Source organism: Scaptodrosophila lebanonensis, unplaced genomic scaffold, assembly GCF_003285725.1.
Source record: "Scaptodrosophila lebanonensis strain 11010-0011.00,11010-0021.00 unplaced genomic scaffold, SlebRS2 tig00000155-arrow-arrow-pilon, whole genome shotgun sequence".
In the NCBI taxonomy this organism is placed as follows: Eukaryota; Metazoa; Arthropoda; class Insecta; order Diptera; family Drosophilidae; genus Scaptodrosophila; species Scaptodrosophila lebanonensis.
This window is the reverse complement of record NW_022060594.1, coordinates 382673-403139: the sequence shown is the minus strand read 5'-3', so window position 1 is coordinate 403139 and position 20467 is coordinate 382673. Positions and strand designations below refer to the sequence as shown.

At 40.3% G+C, this 20467-nt stretch overlaps 4 protein-coding genes across 6 annotated transcripts in view; 1 reads left to right on the top strand and 3 right to left on the bottom strand.

Annotated features, from left to right (window-relative positions):
- Nucleotides 1–1445: 1445 nt before the first annotated feature.
- LOC115629502 lies at nucleotides 1446–3340 on the bottom strand. Its single transcript, XM_030525981.1, has 4 exons — nucleotides 3067–3340; nucleotides 2853–2997; nucleotides 1792–2798; nucleotides 1446–1727 (listed from the first exon to the last, which is right to left on the bottom strand). The coding sequence occupies exons 1-4, from the start codon at nucleotides 3235–3237 to the stop codon at nucleotides 1560–1562; spliced, it is 1491 nt and encodes a 496-aa protein (XP_030381841.1). The 5' UTR covers nucleotides 3238–3340; the 3' UTR covers nucleotides 1446–1559.
- An 876-nt stretch (nucleotides 3341–4216) lies between these two features.
- Nucleotides 4217–6239, top strand: LOC115629490 (protein KBP homolog). The gene has a single exon (XM_030525964.1). It carries the CDS (start codon nucleotides 4339–4341, stop codon nucleotides 6139–6141), a length of 1803 nt encoding a protein of 600 aa, XP_030381824.1. The 5' UTR covers nucleotides 4217–4338; the 3' UTR covers nucleotides 6142–6239.
- A 2808-nt stretch (nucleotides 6240–9047) lies between these two features.
- On the bottom strand, nucleotides 9048–11038 carry LOC115629494. The gene is made up of 4 exons (XM_030525969.1): nucleotides 10635–11038; nucleotides 10428–10572; nucleotides 9376–10361; nucleotides 9048–9310 (listed from the first exon to the last, which is right to left on the bottom strand). Exons 1-4 carry the CDS (start codon nucleotides 10941–10943, stop codon nucleotides 9143–9145), a joined length of 1608 nt encoding a protein of 535 aa, XP_030381829.1. The 5' UTR covers nucleotides 10944–11038; the 3' UTR covers nucleotides 9048–9142.
- A 5375-nt stretch (nucleotides 11039–16413) lies between these two features.
- The window catches only part of LOC115629464 (1-phosphatidylinositol 4,5-bisphosphate phosphodiesterase), an 80306-nt gene continuing 76252 nt past the window's right edge, over nucleotides 16414–20467 (bottom strand). For all 3 annotated transcript variants that reach the window (XM_030525934.1, XM_030525932.1, XM_030525933.1), the window contains exons 11-15: nucleotides 20073–20442; nucleotides 18738–20001; nucleotides 18490–18646; nucleotides 18320–18409; nucleotides 16414–16582 (exon numbers count right to left, since the gene is read on the bottom strand). In XM_030525934.1, the coding sequence (XP_030381794.1) occupies nucleotides 16514–16582; nucleotides 18320–18409; nucleotides 18490–18646; nucleotides 18738–20001; nucleotides 20073–20442 (1950 nt within the window). In that variant the 3' untranslated portion in view covers nucleotides 16414–16513. The remainder of the gene's footprint in view (nucleotides 16583–18319; nucleotides 18410–18489; nucleotides 18647–18737; nucleotides 20002–20072; nucleotides 20443–20467) is intronic.

Below are 20467 nucleotides of genomic sequence, written 5' to 3'. Positions count from 1 at the left end.
AAGGTGAACAAGCTCAAAAGATTGGCTTTTGCAAAGGAGCATCTGCATAAGCCAAAAGAGTTTTGGAGAAGCGTTCTATGGACAGATGAAAGCTCCTTTGAATACAATTCATCAAAAACAAAGATTTTTGTAAGGCTCCCACAGTTTCAAAGACAAAAAAATATCCCCGTATGTCAAAAAGTGAGCCATGGCGGAGGCTCAGTCATGTTCTGGGGATGCATTGCGTACAATGGGTTAGGTGATTTCGTTCCCATCACCGGCTCAATGAACCAGCAACAATATTTGAGTACCCTTAACGAAAACGCATTCCCTTCCGGTGACAGGCTGATTGGAGAATCATTTATCCTGCAACAGGATAACGCCCCATGCCACAAAAGCAAAATGATAAGAGCATTTTTAACCGATGTTGGTGTTACTACTCTGGATTGGCCACCACAAAGTCCGGACTTAAACGTTATTGAGAATGTGTGGTCTCTTGTAAAACGTAAAAGAAATGCGTCTTTGCATAAAACCGAAGAAGAAACTATTTCCGAGGTCACTTCTCTTTGGAAAGAGATACCATTAGAGGTCCTTCAAAATTTAGTGGACTCAGTTCCAAGACGTCTTCAAAAAGTTATCGAAGCCAAAGGCGGGTATACATTTTATTAATCTACCATCAATTTCTTATGTTTTGTTTAGTATTAAGCTTTGTTTTTTTTGTTAATATCCATTGTCAAAATACTTATGCCAACCCATGAAAATTACCTTGATTTATAATTTTAAAAGTTCTTATAAAAATATATCCTTTGAATTATTTTTAAGTTTGTAATACCAATATGGAATTGAGAAAAAAAGTTTCCTTTGATATCTTAAACCAATAACCAGTTATTGACAAAAATGTATGATTTTCTTCTCGTCAAAATAATTGTGCCGACCAGTGTATCTACAAGTATATCATGGTTTTTCTATCAATTTTGAGTGGATTTTCTAGCTGTTCTTCTAGCCATTATCGGATTTTTTATCAATGTTCTACCTATCCATGTTCCATAAAGGCCCCCCTTACCATTCGAAAAAAATAAACTTTAATTAAATCTTTCCAATACAACCATTCTTTTTCACTTATATTGCGTGTCGCGCGGACACAAAATTTTTTATTTATTTATTTAAAGTTTCAGAAACCCGGCTTGCAAATTTCTGCACTATAATTATGGCAGCCGTTGCACAAACCAGCAGCAAGTGCGGCGAATTCAATATAACAGTTGAGCAGGTATTCGAACCATTCAGTCTAGCAGGACACGCACCGTATATATAACAGTGCATAATGTGTAACAGTTTAATGAATAGAACACTGGGCAGTATTACAGCAACAGTATAACAGCGAATAAGTATAACAGCCGATGAAGAACAATCGCAACCAGCATATGCAACTGTTATAAGTTTGTGCTAATTTATAAGAGTTTAATAAATAGGAAAATGTTTTAGTTTATTACAGTATAATAGTGCATTACAATAGCGTCATAAATATAACAATTGATGGAGGACGAATGTAAATCCCCGTTTTATCTACAGCGCAACTGGCACTACAACACCCCTTTCACATATTCCGCTATGTGTAATACGCCGTGTCGTGGCGAGGCGACATGCAAATTCCAACCATTACAGTATTCCGTATTTATGTGCGGATTGTGCAGTTCGCTGATTAGCGTGCTGCAGGCTGTGGACGAGTCTCCGGTTGATTTCAGCATTTTCTGCAAGCAATTCAAAAATTGAAATAGTTATTTACATACATTATATGTATATATTATTAGGTACCATCCAGAACTCATTGCCCGGCAATGCATTCCCATCCCAGGCGTACGACACAAACAGTAACATGTTCTCATGCTCTGGGGCTGATAGTTTTGCAGCTGGATTCCTCTTGGAGATTAGCACTCGTATACCATTTTGTGGATGTGTTGAGCACTCGATAACGGCGCCATTGTGCAGTCCCTGCCAGCGACTGAGCGTGAACCACGAGAAGTGCACGACGCCTATGTGGGTTAGTTGTGGCGCCAATTCCCGCAGACGCTGCTCGAATGTCTCCAAAAATATGCGCTCCTGTTGCGGCGCCACGCGCCATACTCCCAACCCAAAACCCACGACATGTATATAGGCCGACTTGTCAGCAAATCGAGCACGGGCCTCCGCCTCAAGCAGGAGCATGTCGAAGGCGATTGCGTAGCGACGCTTCATCACCAGATTGTCAAACACGTCCTGCTTGTTGCCCGAAACGCCGAAACGCTTCTCATTAATGGCCACCTCGCCATGCAGATAGTCGCGGGTACCATAGAAGCGTTTCCACAAACGTCGATAGTCGGCTGCGCGTGTATTTGCGGATGCGTCGATAGCTTGGCCATAACCATGTTCCTTGGTATTCTGCGTACGCGCTATAACAATGTCCTGGAACTCCATCAGATTCCGGCGCGACAGACGTGCTCCAATCAGACCCATTATAACACCATCCACCTCAATGGCTCTTCTATTGCGCTCCACAACACCGCAATTGCTGCGCGCGCCATCGTTGATGAACTCCGTGTGCGACGAGACGGACAGCAGAGCGGATAGCTTTATCTCATCATAGCTGAGCACATTCCGCAGCAGCAGCGGCGCCACCTCAGCCGTAGTGCCGATGGGCTCAAACCCGCTGGCCCCGCGCTCGCCGGACAGTAGCAGAAATTTGTCGTTGCGGGCAAAGAAGCTAACACAGCGCTTGGCCAGCAAGCGCTGCACGAAATCGCAAAGGGACAGGTCTGAGTAAATCTCTTTCTCGATTTCATTACCTGCGGCATTTCACAATATTAAATAATTCACTCATTATGCTGCTGCGACCTTACCCCACTGGGCTTTGTGTTCCAAGAACTGCAGGTAGAGCGTCAAGGTCCGCTCGTGTATGATGGGATAGGCTGACGCAATCTGCTGACCAATGGATGCGTGTCGAGAGCGTGGCTGACTCACGACTCGGCATGTGTTTATGCCAAACTAGTTTTGGAAAAGAGTTTATAATTGCTTTTACATGCACGGGGATTTCCTTGAGGCACAAGCACTTACCGGCAGCGGAAACTCTGCAGATTTCTTGATAAACGCCGGCACATCCGCAGTTGTTTGGGGCTTTTTTATGGTTGTACACTTTTGTAGCAGACGCTTGCCAAATGGGCTAAACTCTGGTTGAAAGTCGGCCGACGGCCATATTTCTGCAAATTCAGTTCCGAAACTTGACATCTCTTCTATTTACACCGTATTCTCCATGCAATTTCACCAGTAGGTGTAACGAAATTCCACTCTGCTGGCGCATTTTATATGCACGGCCCAAGGCCGTTTGTTTGTATTGCGACTTCAAACTAATTGGATGCCGGGCGCAACAGCTGGCCAGTGGGGCGAGCAGTGTTGCCACAAATGTATCAAGCAGTGTTCGACAATGTTGTTTTTGGAAATGTGCGCGATGTTCATACGCCATTTAATGGATGCAATGGTTTACTTAAATAAATGTTATTTTAAACGAAGCGCCTATCGTCCGTCCTAACATAGTGACTCTAGCACTCATTGCGCTTGCTGCTCGTACTGCCGGATTACTGGGAAAAGTGGTAAGTTGATTATGAGAACACTTTGTTCTCGATGCAATCTGTGAATAACTACATACATACATACATAGTTGTATGTATGTATGTATATGTATACATAAGTATGCGTTTGATCCTTCAACATACATATTTATGTGCTAGCCATAAATGTAATCTCTTTCCAAGCTCTGCCAGCAGCTGTTGTTGTTGTTGCTGCTTTGGCTCAATAATTCAAATTAAAATCTTTAAAAAATATATTGAATGGTTTCATTAGTAAAAAAAATAAAAGAATAATGAAAGATTAACGGGACTTTAAGTCAAGTAGCGATTAGAAAATAAGACGAAATGATGAAAATTATCTGTATAGAGAAATGAATTATCGTAGCGTTTTGTCGCTTATTTCATATTCGTAAAGTTATCAATGCATTTTTGGTGTATCTTTAAACGCCATCAAACTTTTACTTATAGAAGCTTGTATGGCGCGTATTGCTTGCGAATAGATATCGATATATCTATTAGCTTTCGATACACGGTGTCGATATTCAATTTGCGGTCACAGTACCATCCCTAATATACAAAACTCAATCAGCCTTTGCTGGGAAATGGCTAACTGAAATAAAAGTAAAATTTCAAAACCAAAAGCAATAGCATAGTAGGCATCGAACGGTCTGGCAAAAGTATTAATAATAATCACATGTGAACTGTCCGATGATAAACACAATCTAAATTAGAATTAAATACCCAGTAATTGTAAAAAATAAGAATGGTGATTTCCAAAGAAGTTCTCGGCGATTTTAAGGAGCTCTACGAGAAGGCCAACAATCTGGTAGAGTCAGAGAGTCGCGATGACCCTCCCACAGATCCCTACAGGTCACACTACAAGGCGCGTGACGTGCTCCAGAATCTGAAGAAGCAGCTGGACGACGAGCTACTCTCGATACGAGCCAACGAAGCCGATGGTAGCGAGGACGAGCTCTGCATCAAAGCCATTTTGGCATTCGTCTGCCGCGACTTGGGACGCATCTATATATACACCGAGGAGTCAACCGAGGGGGAGAAGTTGCTACAGCAGTGCATAGACCTGATTGAACCGCTGAAGTTCACCGGCGAAGGCATCATACCCTACATAGGAGCCGTCAATGAGCTGAGCATTGTGCTGGCCACGCGTCAGGAGTACGAACGCGCATCTAAGCTGCTGCTGAAGGCGGATCAGAGCTACGAGCAGTTCAAGGGCAGCGGCGTTGTCGCTCTTGGCATTTCAGATCTGTACAGCGCTCAGTGCGAACCGGCAGTGGCATCTGGTCCAGCAGAGCTTGAGAATCTCTACACGCTATGCTGTTTCTATCTGGCCCAAATGTACGGCCATCTAGGCGAGCCGGAGAAGTCGGCCGAATTCTGTCACCGCACGCTGCACCGCCAGCTCCAATATAAGTCGTACGATCCCATTGACTTTGCTCTGAATACGGCGACACTCTCCCAGTACTACATCGGAGAGGAGCGGTTCAAGGAGGCGCGTCACCATCTGGCCGCCGCCACGCTAATTATGGCCGAGCACGAGGCACATATGTTGAAGCCCCAAATGACGGAGCAGCAGCGCAATGATGTTTCGGAGACGTTCAAACATCGCTATGCAGACGTGGCCCGCTGTTGGGCCAAATATGGTCTGTATCTGCTGCACACATCCAAGCTGCGTTTGCTGCGCGATGATGATGATGTAGACGCGGAGACAGTAGTAAAGGCCACCAAGCGCTTGAGCGTCGCAGACGAAGATTATCGCTTTCTGGGCCTGGACTTGACGGCTTGTGAGAATCGTATTTCGTGCGATTATTGTCTGACCTTTGACGATGCCAAGCTCGTCTTCCACTTTGTCAACGAGTGGTTGGATCTGGCCAAGGACTACTACAAGGCCGAAACCGATGCCACAGAGTATGCCAAAATCATACAGGACTATGCTGAAGCCTACGAATACATTGCCTTCTTTGAGGAGGTGCCCGAAAATCAGGCGAAAATGCAGAAGCGTCGTGCCAAGTACCTGGAAGACCTGCTCGACTTGCTGGATCCCATTTTCTATTTAAAGATCTGCCGCGAGTGTTGGTATGGCGCCGGTACAGCGCAAGCCGCCATTCTGGACGTCAGGCTGGACATAATCAAGGCCAAGAATACACCATCCCCGGACGAGATCAAGAAGGTCAATCAGAGCTGCATGAAGGCCATCAAACACTTTGAGGCCTTCATCAAGTCTTACATGGCCGGACCTAGCCCCGACGCCGAATGGCGCAACAACATGGACACAGAGGAGCAGCGCACCATGCTCTATGCCCACTTCCACATTGGCCGTCTGTACTACAAGCTCATTAGCGGCAATCCGCACCAGCAACTGGAGCACATTAACAATTGTTTGAAGTTCTATCAGCGTTTCAGCACTGAGTGCGAGGCACGCAAGGAGGCGGCCATGCCGCTGCATGGCGAGATTGGCGTGGTGCGCGAAATGCTGCAACTGCTTCCCCTCAAAATTCAGGCCATCAAAGGACGTTTGCCTCCCCCTTCTCCGAACGCAGTAGCCTAATTAGATAGACAATAGAACGTTCCAGGACCAGTTTTGTATTTATTAATGCTTTAGTCCCAAATAAATGTTTCGTTAACAGAGACCTGATGCTCCGCCCACTTGCCCCCTCTCTTTCTCATAGAGGGAGGCCGCTATATTGCAGAAATCGCTTAAATCTACCTTTGGATTTACTTCGTGCTGGTGCAGAAATAATACGCTGGCGTAGAGATACGTTACATTCATTAAAACTGATCAAATCGGCATCCAAATGAAATGTTTTTTGGCTAGGATTCATGGAAATTGTGCGGCCATGCGTGAACCAGAATAGACCCCATGTTTTGAGTTCGTCAGTATAGTTATCCAACTTCTTGCGCTATATAAATTCGATCAAATTTTGTGGAACCGGATTATAAAAACTCTTCAAATATTGGGTTCGGCTAAGAAAGCGTTTTCCCGAACCTTCTTCATTTCTAAAAGGCACAAACAAATGAAAACCAATAATACCAATAATAAATACTTATAAATTTAAAAAATAAGCAAAATTGGGGAAAAATGTAATAAACAAAATTGTCATAAAAACATAAACTATTTTTGATCAATTGTTCCTCTTGCGGCGGTTTACACCAGGATTGTGTATATTTTAACGATATTGTGGTTCCGTTTGGTCAGACAATGCTAGAAGAGGTGTTGCAACCTTTTAAAACTCCATTTGTTGACATCCAAAATAAAGTTATTGCATAATGGTTTACTTTTCGTTTGCGACTAACATACAAACAGATTTTGTTTGTCTTTGCTTCTGCTATTGATTTGCGGCCTAAGCTATCAAAATATTGTGGGCCTATTTAGGCGGTTTTTTTTACCTTAACTGTGCACATGAATAATAAATATTTTAAATCTTGAAATACAATTATAATTCTCTTTAGCCGTCTCCGAAATCTTGGCGATCATCCAGTCAGACGGACTCGTGCTGCGTGGGTGGACTTTGCTGTTTCAGAAATCCCGGCGTTCATCCAGACTGACGAACAAACGGAAAAAGCTATGTCTTGTCATGTCAATCAGGAATATATATGAGTACTTTAAGCATCCTTTTTCAATCTTTTTTCAAACGTGTAGACAAAATTTAGAAATGTAATTTCTTGGGAAAGTTTCTTTTAATAATTTAAAAGATTTCATTTGCATTAACTTAGTAAAACAATTTTTTTTATGGATAATTGCTTAAGATAATAATTATGAACAATTAAATATAAAATGTTGGCAAACTATAAAAGCATAGAAACAGGTTTGGAGTGATAATGTCAATAATTTAAATGTACTTATTTTCGTTCTTTAGATAAAACAACAAATTTATGAAGCATGTAATTATGTTAACGAATTAATTGTTTTAAAAGATAGACATACTCTATATTGTATTGTATTCTATATTGTAAATTAAGTTTAAGTCATATTACTTAGCAAATCAAGTTATACCCATAAAATACGAAGAATATAATTAATTACTAAAAACAATCTTTTTCTAATGGATATGGTAAGTACGTATACATGATCGATTGAAGGATCGTGCCATATAAGCACCAATTACAATTATTGGGTGCCCTCGTCCGCGCTTCTCATACGAAGAACTTAACCGAAGCCATTTGCATCATTAATAGCTGGTTTATCCAAATTTATTTAAAAAACAAACTAAAAGCATTTAACCCAAGCCACTTTAGTTAGATAGATTAGATATTGATATATCTGATTATATTATATTATGTAAATTAATTTTTCCGACTACATTGAAACTGCCCTACTTTGCGTTTCGAAGCCACATTCAAGCACAAGAAAAGGAACGCTGTGAATGACGTCATCAAGTTTTCTAGCACTGACTCGCAAGGGCCCTTTTAATGCTTAAGCCATCATTGTCTAACAGGTGAACATAAATGAGCTGTAGGCAAATGCATTGCTTGTTTATTTTATGTGAAACAGCTGTTTTTTGTTGACATTCCGCAATTCACCGTTAGAATGACTTTTGTTTACATTTAAGAGCAACCAATAGGAGAAGTGCATTTTGTTTACGTTTCTCAAAGCACCGCAAATATCGCTTTTGTTTACTTCTTGTTTTGCTTACATTCACAATTTACTTTCCAGCCCGCTTGTTTACTTGCTGATCGTTTATGCTCGCCTGGTGTATGCATAGACGACTGCATCGATTTTTAGTATGAAAACCAAAAAAACGAAGACTCACCAAGATGCCTGCGGCCTTTAACAACTTTTAAGCCACTCTTTTCGACCAGGTGAACATAAATGAGGAGTAGGCAAATGCATTGATTGTTTATGTCATGTTAAGCAGCTGATTTTTGTTTACCATTCGCAATGCACCGCAAAGATCGCTTTTGTTTACATTTTAAGTGCACCAATAAGAGGGCGCCAGCTTGTTTACTTTTTGTTTTGTTTACATTCAGAATTTATATCCCAGCCGGCTTGTTTACTTGCTGATCGTTTATGTTCGCCTGGTGTATGAATACACGCAATGCATGTAAATTCATACAAAGATCGAACAAATTAAATTCCAAGTTGAGCGGGCCCCATAACGACATAAAACCAACCCCATCTACCAGGTGAACATAAATGAGGAGTAGGCAGGTGCAATGCTAGTTTATTTAACACTAAGCAGCTGATTTTTGTTTACATTTCGGGATGCACCGTTTGGATCGCTTTGTTTACATTTGGCATGCAACCAATAGGAGAAGTCCATTTTGTTTACATTCGCAAAGCACCGTATAGATCGTTTTTGTTTACATTTTAAGTTTACTTTTTGTTTTGTTTATATTCATAATTTAAATCCCAGCTAGCTTGTTTACTTACTGCTTACTTATGCTCGCCTGGTGTCTGAATATACGACATAAGTTGCCAGGCCCAGGCCGACCAAAGCGGCGTTCAAAAAAATGTTCATTAATTTAGTATATTTACAATTAAATATGTAAAGGAATATTTATATGTAGGAATAACATTTGGTATACATATATAGTGGGAGTAAGTAAAGTCAGGCCACTAGTTTGGCGTACTCTGCAATGTGCATTACTCCGTGCTCCAACGAGGCAATATGTAGATTAGCGCCGCTTGTATAGTTCAGATTGATGTGGGGATTGTGCAGCTCAGTGATGAGTGTGCTGCAAGCGGCCGCCGGATCTCCACTGCCGGAGAGCGAGCCCTGAAAATGTGAAGGGTAAGAGGATAATGACTGAAGGCAGCAGTCAATAAACAACATTGACTTACTATCCAGAACTCATTGCCCGGCAATGCGTTGGCATCCCAAGCGTACGTGACTATAGGCAACATATTTTCCGGCAACTTGTCGGCTGGGTTCCGATTGGAGAAACGCACCAAGATGCCACCGTTTGGATGCGTCGTCGTCGGTATAAGCGTTTGGTCCTCCAGTCCTCCCCATTTGGACAAATGAAACCACGAGAAGTGCACACTACCTATGTGGCTCAGTCGTTTGGCAAGGACGCGCAGGCGTTCCTCGAATGTTTCGAGAAAGATATTCGTCTGCTGTTCGGTCTCTTTCCACACTCCCAGGCCGTAGCCAACGATGTGAACATAGGCTGGCTTACCAGCCGCCACAGCACGTGCCTCACACTCTAGGAGCAGCGTATCGAAGGTGATGGCGTATCGCTTTTTCATCACAACATTGTCGAATATAAAATCTTTTTGAGTGTGGGAGAAGCGTCGATTGTCAACCACCACTTGGTCGAAGCAAAAGTCCTGTGGTTCTTCATAGAATTCGCGCCAGATGCTGCGATAATCATCAGCGCGTGTTCTTCTATTCGAAGCTCCATAGCCAGTTGCGCGTACATTCTGCTCGGGTGTTATCATAATGTCCTGCCACTCCATTACGTTGGGTCGCTCGAAACGTCCTCCAATTAGTCCCATAATAACGCCCTCCCTTTCAATTGTGGACTTGTCCAGAACAACTGCCCCGACATTATTACGACTGCCATTGTTGATGAATTCAGAGTGCGAGGAAACATAAAGCAGCGCTGACAGCTTGATTTCGTCGTAGCTCAGAACGTTCTGAATCACCAACGGCGGCTTCTCAGTAGGGGTTCCTATATTCTCAAATCCGTCGCTCCCACGGCTGCCATCCAGCAATTCGAATGCGTCATTGCTGCTCATAAAGCTCACGCAGCGCTTACTCAGCAGCCGTTGCACGAAATCCACCAGGCTCATATTTTTGAAGACCAGCAACTCCTGGGCGGTGCCTGTCGAGATAAAATTATTCTATACATACATACTCGTATGCATTAACTGCCATCGTTGCTACTCACCAAACTTTTGTTTGTGCTCCAGAAATCGAAGATACAAGAAGAGCGTGCGCTCATGGATGATGGGATAGGCAGAAGCAACCTGGTGCCGGATGTTGTTCCAGCGGTCCTTTGGCTGCGACATCACACGGCAGGTGTCTATGGGGAACTGCAAATAGGGCTTTGAATTATTCTCAAGATATCACACGTGTATTCTTGGAAAGTATGCACCTTGCATGGAAAGTTTTTGGAAAGTTCCATTAACTTTGATAAATCCACCGACTTGGCGTCGGTGTTGGGTTTCTTCACAGCTTTGCATGCCTCCAGCAATTGTTTGGCAAAATCAGTGAGGGCGGGCAGGCCGGCCGAAGTCTGAGGCCAAACCTTCTGAAATTCAGGACCAAAGCTAGAAGACGCCTTCATCGTATGTCGTACGTTACGTGCTGTGCGCAAATTGTTTGTGCATTGGAAAAACCCCAAGTTCTGATTAAAGGTCAGAACGTATTGGAAAACAAAACAAGCGATAATAAATGCCTCCATGCACTTATTTCACAACAAATGCAGTGTAATGTAATACATAGTTTGCCGGCGTTTTGCGATCGCTGCTTTGGTGTTGCTGCTGTTATGTTGTTTTTATTTGGCGAGCTATCAGGTGACTCCGTAGGGTTGCATCTGTGCGGTCGGTGTTGGAAAACGTGCAAACATTTTGAATTAATTGATGTGAAATGATTTGAAATAAATTCTTCGTAATAGCAATTGCTTTTAGCTTTATAAGCGAACTCTGCAATGGAACAAATTTATTATATTTTATTAAATTGTTTTGTATAAAACAAAAAAATATCTATTTATGGGAAGCTATCTCTGCTTCGCTTATTTAAAACAGTTTTTATTTAGAAATGTTTAAACAAAAGTAAGTTTTCTGCAAATTTTGTTTATAAATAAGTTATCTGAAATGAAATGCCTTATTAAGCATGAGAAAAGTACACGAAAATAAGAATAAAACATTTGAAAAATAATAAAAACATAATAATAAAAATGAGCCAACAGAAATGTTATATAACTGGAAAGTCGGCTAAAACATTATTATTAAGCGGCAATCAAGAGGTTGATAGTTATTTCCAAATTTAAAATTTTCTGTGGTTTCTTGGCTGTGTCGGGCACTTCTGAGACAGCCCTCTAGGACTATGATTCACAGTCGTCCATGGATAATATACGTACATTGTAACATTATATACCATTTTATTTTTTTCGAAAGAGAAACAACCGGGTGTTCAGTAGAATTTTTCTTTATTTCCAACATATTCATGATCTTCAACACTCGCCAAAACATAAAAATGAATCGTTCTGTATTTCTGTTTTTACAGCTTATAGTTCTTGCTTTGAATATTTGTGAGTCTCTGTATAACTGATGTTGCTGCTCGATCTGGGCATGATAGTAATACATGAAGTGCATGCCACACGAACGAGATGTATACTATTTAGCTCACATTAAATGTACGAGTACTTATGTTTAGCTGTGTGCAGCATGAAGGTGTTTATACTTTAAACGTCGATCATGCATCCCTTTCCTTGACCTTTACCTTTACATTTACCTTTAAGTGTGTAAGTTTATTATAACGCTTTATAATAGGTAATATTTTCACAAATTGTTTTCCCAAGAAATTGCTTTTCAAATCATGTATGTTTGTAAATATGTTGCTTAACGCTTTTAAAACTAAACTAGAGTTATGGTTTAGTTCGTTTCACAATGGCCAATTCAGAGTCAGATCAGTTGGCCGATAATCATCACACGACTAACGCATTATTTGACATGTTTGTTCTTGTTGTGTCTTGATTGAAATCCTATCAAGAGTGCAGATGTTGTGTGGAAATTATCTGACTGGCTGACCGACGCTTCGGTAGCTTCGCTCGTTTACAATTAAATATTTAGTACTTATGCATTAAAAAACAAAACTTGCGATATAAGTAGTATACGATTTGAAAACATTGTCTCAAAAATCAAAATAGTGTCAAGCCATTGCCCTAAAAGTAAGTAATTCAAAAATAATTGCTTTAATCGAGGGAGTTTCTTTTTTGTTTCTTCAACACACAACACACGACACGAAAACTGAGCAAAAACTAAATGGATATGGAATTCAAGATATTGATGGCTCTACGACCATTCAAAACTAAGTGGGCTAGGTCGGTGTTTAGTTTAAGAGCCACAGCTTCTCAATTGACTATTTCGACTTCGAGTGGCTTCAAATGCATTAGAGTGGGGCGGGGGCGGGGGGGGGGGGGGGGGGTGTGAATGCATTTGGTTGGTTTGAGTGCACTCGCAAATGTTTATCATTGATTTCATCAAATGAATAAATACTGAACGAGTGCATGGGTGCGTGATTTATTGCAAAACAACGCGACGCTAATAATAACAATGATAACGACAATAATAATAATCATAATAGCATAAATATAGTAGCTTGTAGTATATAATCATAAGTTCGTACGCAGCATTTGAAGAGAAGTTGATTTCTTTTCATTCATTGTTCATTACGTTCTTCTTTTTTTTTTTTTATTAAACTATACATAAATATAATTTATATGTTCTCATAATAATATTTATACAGTTTTCTGTTTGAGTTTTTGCTCGTGCATGAATAATCAAATAATTGTACATACATATAGTATATGCATTACGTTCTATTAATAATATAATATGACAGAAATATGTTTAAAGAGTGTATTTCTTCGCATCTCAGATGAGTTACTCATTTGTCAATGTGGCCCCTAGTATGGGTTTAAGGTTTTATGTTTTGTTTTACAATTTAAGGATTCATGCACCAAATGTGCCATATGAAAACGATAAATGGTAATAAAAGAATAGAATCTAATGAATAAGTCAAATGTAGTATTCATCTAAAGCTTGCTGCCCTGCACACCCCATACAATACCAATGCTGTTTCGTAAACAGATGGACATAAGAAGTTCTAGGAGTACAGAGCATACAAATTACATTGGACAAGTCTTGCGACGTCAACTTTTAGGCAATAAGTTCCTACCTAGTTTTTCCTCTCTAGTTGTTGACGAGGCTGCAATGTCGAACGGAAGAGCTGCGCCCAAAACTTGCATTTAAACCGAAATTTCTATCATCTAATAGAGGGGGGCTTTCAACTAAGAGGCTATGCCTCTATCTAATGTATATGTATACATACATACAAATAAATATTCTTATAATGGATCAAGTCGTGCCTGATCTTTAGTTCTTAAGGGGTTTTGGTTTGGTTAACGTTAATCTTGAATTGGATTGGTTTGGATTGGCACATTACAAGTATTACATACATACAATACAAGGTTGTTTTTTGTATTCGTTTTTGTCCTTTTGCTCTCAAAGTGCACAAAAGTATGCTATGTATTTCCCATGATTATATGATACTAACAAACAAAATTGTGCCAAAAACCACATGCAGGTGTATTCAAATTATCTTACTTTTTAAGCCTTCAACTGCTATGAATGATTGAAATTCAGATTCGTAGTATCTGCTTCATTCTTTTAAATTAAAGATGCGTGCAAAATGAGTGTTTGGTGAAGTGTTTTGCAAAGATCTAGTGACGAAAGTTTTCCTCAAATGCATCTGGTTAGTAAAGTAAAGTATTTGTGATCAATACTGTTTCAGTGTTCATCAACGTTGTTAGCAATTTTATCGCTAAAGCTTATACGATCGATTCGTTGAGTGCATCAATCAAATATTGGAAATCAACTGTGTTATTTCTACCTTCGTCACTAGCTTGCTAGCTGTTTAAGTTCAAAAAAAAAGAGACAAAGACAAGAAAAAGGCTTAGTACTCGTAAATGTCAATTCGTTTGTAATCGAATGTTTTTGCTTATCACATTTCTAAAAGTTCATCAATTTCGTCTAGGTTTAAGGTTTAAGTTAACTTTTAATTAAATTAATATTACCTTGTATTAGTTAACTAAACGTTTTCTCTTCTCCCTTATAATAGCACATCGTAAATAATTTTTAGGGCACATTCCAAGTCAAATAAAGGTGTGTGTGTGTTTTTATGTTGTAATGGATTTAGTGGATGATTATGCATCACTATAATGGTGCTTTGTGGCATACTTTGGAATAACTTTTGGTTTTTTGTTTTTCTTTTGTTTTTGTTTTTTCTTTTCGTTTTTTGCCTTTTTGTTTTTATTTTGGTTTTCTGCAACAACTACACATACAATTTGTTTGGGATGCAACATAAATCATCTGAAGCTGCACTAAATCATAGTAAAGAAACTTTGCCATACTTTTAATTTACTGTAGTTTGTAGTTTGTATTGGCTGTTTGTTGTTCTTGTTAATGACGTTGCTGTTGTTGTTGTAAACTTTCAATTAAGTTATTTCGTTTTTTGAGTTCTTCATTGCAATATCAAAACTAAGAGAGGTTTGTCTTTCAAAAAGTTTGCTGTTATTCATTTTTTCCAACAAGTTTTGCAATTTTTTCATTTTTCATTTTTCATTTCTTGTTTTGGTTTTGGTTTCTACATTTCTCGACCATATATACTACATATGTACGTATGTATGTATAAATATATAGAATATATATATATATGTATATATAACTGCACGGTAGGGGTGTTTCATTTCAAATATATAAAGACTTACTATTATTATTATTATGACATTTATAAACACTTAGTATGTATGTATGTATATTACAAAGTTTATTTCGATTACTTGTATATATGTATGTATAACCTCTGCTTCGTAAACAGGTATACATACGAGTATATGTACGTGTATGTATAGTATGTAGTATGTAAGAGTGTTATTTGCATTTCTTCTCTGGGACAAGTATATAGTAATTGGCATTATCTTGATAGTTTCTATAAGGGCTCTACGACATAAGGAGGAAGTTTTTGAATGCTGTGTGGGAGGGGAGGGAGGGGGGGCTCTAGGCTTTACTCCTTATTTTTGTGTTCATTTGCATTCTCCGATTAAATGCTTTTCAATATGATTATTATGATTACGTTTTCAAAAAAAAAAAAAAAAAAAAACAAATTACAAACATGTTACTGGTAGTACAATATTTTTAGTTTTTAGTTGGTTTAATACTTCTTCTATGTATGTAGTTAGAATGTTTGTATGTACTATAATGTCGGGGGTATGCGTATTACCTTCTGTTCTCATGTTCTCAGAGACTTGTGTGGGATTTCTGGATAGTCAGTTTTTTCTTCTGTTCTTCTTCTTGTCGTTGTTGTAGATTATAATTAGTATTTTGTTTTTGTTTTTGTCTGGGTTGCTGGGTTGGTTGGTTTCTGCTTTGCTAATACTCGTAATACTCATTAAAATACTAAGTTAATATTGTTGTTGTTGTAATTATTGATAGGTGGAAGGTTGGAAACACGTATAAGTATTAATTTGTTGTTGTTGCTGTTCTGAGGCAAACCATATATGTACTTTTTATCCTATGTACTATATATGTGTGTGTGTGTGTGTGTTTGGCTTTTAGGAAACCCGTTCGTAGGTCTGGCCGGCCGGCTATATCAGCTCTTTATGTATACTCGTCTGTACATATGTATCTGTACATACAAGTATGTGTTTGTTCATAGCCCGACGACTGTGCCCCAATCTCGCAATACTCTCGTACATACATATTTATAATAATACAAAGCTAGTCGCATACCATATACATACTCTATATACATGCATATTCTCAACCCGCGTCTCGTCTCATCATCTTAAATCAATATAAAGCACAAGTGTTTACTTTTTTCATTCCAGTTGAATTTTTCTTCTTCGTATTCTTGTTCTCTTTCTTGTTGTTTATAATGAATTCATTTCTCGTTCATTTTCATTTCATCTTTAAAAGTGTACATTTGTGTGTGTACGTAAATGTATGTGTGTATGTGTGTGTGTGTGTATATATAAATATATAAAGAAGTATATTTGTATATATATATATATATCTATATATATATATATATATATATATATATATATATATATATATATATATATATATCTATATATATTATATGTTTACATATATGTATGTAATGTATTTAATGTATTTATGTTTATGTTTAGCTATCGTTTTAAACGTGGGTGCTGCTTGGGTTTAGTTTTAGTTTTCATGCATTTCTTTAGGCATAGAATTCCGTTTTTCCTTGGGTTTTGTAGGCCTCCTCCTCGATTTTGTACATATCCATTAGCTGTTAATGTTTTGTATCGTTTTTGATTATTTTTAAATGTTTGCAGCATGACAGTATACGAAAAATAAAGGGGGAAAAATTGCAAGAAAAGTATTGGTTAAGTATTGTTCTTCAAATATAAAGATTCATTCAAGGATTAGGCGTGGCGCACAGCAAACGATGAACTGATTGGTTAGGGAAGGCAGGTAGGGGGAATAGTACGATACTGTGCTGCACAAGCGAGAGCCACCGAGACAGAGAGAGCGAGAGAGGGAGAGAGCAACAGTCTGAGTGGGGGAAGAGATAGAGAGTGTCAGATAGAGTTACGGGATAGGCACATGTCACTGGGTTCGGGGCCATGTTCTGATATGCACCAAAAATACATTGAAACCACCAATACTAGTAGAAGCGACTAAGGTTTGAACTAAGAAAATGAAATTTAATTAAACATAACTAGACAAAAAAACGTGTGCTGAAAGAAATGAGTGCACTCATTCGTATTCTTATTCTTCTCCTTTAAATTATCCTTGAATTATTCTTGAAATTGTGTAAAGCCTTAACAAACTAGTATCCCTTGGAATTGAATAGCATTTGAAGGCTTCATCGCTTTAGATAATCTATTCACAACACTCGTACATTTCTATTTGATTTGAAAATAAATTCCTATTTTTTATACTATAATTTAAATATAATAATATATATACTGGAATAAAAAAGGAAATCTAATTTAACATAACTAGACAAAAAAGCGTGTGTAAGAAGAAATGAGTGCACTCATTCTAATTCTATTCTTTATTCAAGCACATTCTCGCTTGAATTCTGTTTTCGCAATATTCTTGAAATTGTGTAAAGCTTTAATACCTAAACTCATTTACATTCATTTCTATCTGCAAAAATAAACTACATAGTATCCATATGAATTGAATAGCATTCGAACGCTCCATCGCTTTAAATAAACTATTTACAACACTCGTACATTGTTATGTGTATTCAAAATAAACAAATGCCTTAATTTTTCAATGACTCATGCATTCACGTCTGCTTGCGAATGCATTCATTTGCAGAAGAATGAGTGCCTTGCGGTTATAGATATAATCATTCACTGCATTCATTCAAAATTCGATCTACAGCTAACACTGACGGGAAGAGGTTCCAAAGCAATTTAAATTAACAAAACATTGGATCGTTGGATAAAGAAAGTCGTTTACAAACATAATACTTGAAACAGAAACATTAAAATTATGGCTACACATAATTACATTTACAAACGTATAAATAATAGACGATAAACTAAAAAAAAAAACCAAAAAAAAAAGAAGAAGAAGGAAGCAATATAACAATAAATATTAATATACATATTCATATATAATAAACTCTAAATATACACATATAGAGAAATTGATAATGATAGTTACATCTTAGCAGTTAGTTAAAATTTAGCAGCTACGTTTTACGTTCGAAGTTAGATTTTCGTTTAAGGAGTCAAAATCGTGTTTCTAGCGCATATCATATCACTATATAGAGCGAGCGATACGTGCTACGAGTACTCTGACAATCGACAATCGAATCGGAGTAACGACATTGGCTGGATTCATGGGTGGTGGTGGTTGGTGGTGGTGGTGGTTGTTTTGGTGGTGTTGGTACGTATATATTAACGGTATATCGGTCATCGGTCATCGTTTAACGGTTTGTTTTGGTCTAAAGTACAGTCTCAATACTGGTTATAGTGTCGGCTTGCGGCCGAATTTCGTTTAGTACCTTTTGCACGTCGGTACTAAATTCCTCGACTTGCTTAGCATGCGCCAATTTCAATTTCTCCATGGCGCGTCCCTGCTTTACGCCGATTTGCTGTGAATAGGTTGAGAGAGTGCAAAAATAGGGAGGTTAATAGGGCTTATTAGTTAAATAGCAAAATCGTCGCTTGTCACCTTCTTCTCCTCCATAAAACGCTTGACATTGTTCTGACGCTTTTCGCGCAAGCGACGATCCTTCTCGTTCTTAGTTTTCAGCGTCTTGTCATTCTGGACCTCCTTGGCTGTATCCGCGGATGTTTTGGCCTGCTTGGCATTAAGTTCTTTTATATCTCTGTGGGCGACATTTGAGAAAATTGTTGGCATCAGAATTGTCGGAGAGAGAGAGAGAGAGAGAGAGGGAGAGAGAGATGAACTTATTTCACCTGGCATGACGGTCCTCGAGCTGCTTGATCTGCGCCGCCTGTACGGTCAGCATGAGCGCCTTCATGGCGTCCTGGGAGTCCTGCACGTGCTGGCGCAACATGTCCCACTCCTCCTTGCGATGGCGCGCAATCATGTCGGTCCACTGTTTGGTCTGATCGTTGATGGCGTTCTTGATATTGGCATCGTTGCGAATATCGTCTTTGCTCTTTCCCTTGATCAGCTTATCGATGGCTGCGTTCTGCATCTTCTGCACCGATGTACGCTCCTTGGCGTGCTTCTTGCGGAGCGTGTCCAGCTCCTTGATCTGTTTCTTGCCCACCTTCTGGAAACCCTTCTCCTGGCGCAGCGACTCCAGTGTCACCGGCTCGAAGACAAGTGGAGGCTCCTTCTTCTCCTCCTCCTTGGCCTTGCCAGCATCGCGAGCGGCCCCACCGCTCTGCTCCTCAATGCCCAGCGCCTTCATTTGTTCGTTTTGCTGCTTGGCCGCGCCAGCGAAGCCACGCGGATCCGATAACATGGCCATGAAATCCTCAAAACCATCAGGTACATAAATCTTTAGCTCGATGTTGACAAACAACATGGGGAGTGACATCGGGAAGTTCGCTTCTGTGCGGAGCGAGACGTGGCGGTAGCCCGCCTGTAAACCGTCCAGCGGCAATATGCGTTGCCCAATCATTTTTCCGCTCTCCTCATAGACGCCGAAGCGCAACACTGCCAGATCCGGCAACACCACCTTGCGGAAGACGAAGGCGTCCTCATTGTAGACCGGATTCAGGCCGTTGTTCGGCACCAGACGGGTGCGGAACTCTTTCTTGACCGTGTCCGAGGGTAGACCAAACATGTCCACCTCCACATAGGTGCCGACCTTCTTGTCCGACAAGAATTGACCGGCAATTACCTTCACCGAACACTGGGCCGCAATCACACCATCCACGGGGGCATCGGCGAACGGATCGAAGTCCTTGTCGGCGCGTCGCATAAAGTCGGGCTTCAGCAGATAGCCGCAACCGCCATTATATTCGAACTTGCCCTGGTTGAGCTGCATCGGTAGATCGGATGTCTGGAAGTTCAGCGACACCATCTGGCAGCCGGCATTCCAGAAGACCTGCGGCATATAGTTGGAGGAATCGGCGCGTGTGCCCTTCGGGTAGATGCGGGACATCTGGCGCTTGTTGTAATTGACAAAGTCGATGGAGCTTTGCTTCAGATAGTTCATGCCCGCCGATTCCGCAAACGAGGACATGTTGTGGGCAATATTTTTCTCTGCAGAGATGGAGATCGTTTAAGTGGGTGGGGGGAGGGCTTAGAGGATAGGGTGAAATACTGTAGCTTACCAATTGCCTTGTCGAAGCCCTGGAACTTAATGGGCTGCGCATAATTGACCATAGATGAGAGCCATGGATGCACATTGGTTGTGGAACCGCTGTAGTTGGCGGCAGCAGCTTCTGCCTCAGCACCGCCACCGCCCTCGGCAGCCGCATCCGCGCCGGCGGCAGCAGCATCGGGGACCGGAGCCGGGGCTGCAGCAGCTTCCGGTGGCTTGCCAGCACTGGCATCCTCCTCGGGATCATCGTCGGTCTTCAGCTCGCCTTTGAGCCACAGGTCCAGCTCGACCTTCTCGACCTCGGGCTTCATGCGTTTGTTCTTGATGAGTATCTTGCGCTTCAACTTGCACGGCGGTGGGAGTGGCAAACCAGGTTCGAGCTGCGATGAACCAGCAATGGACGGA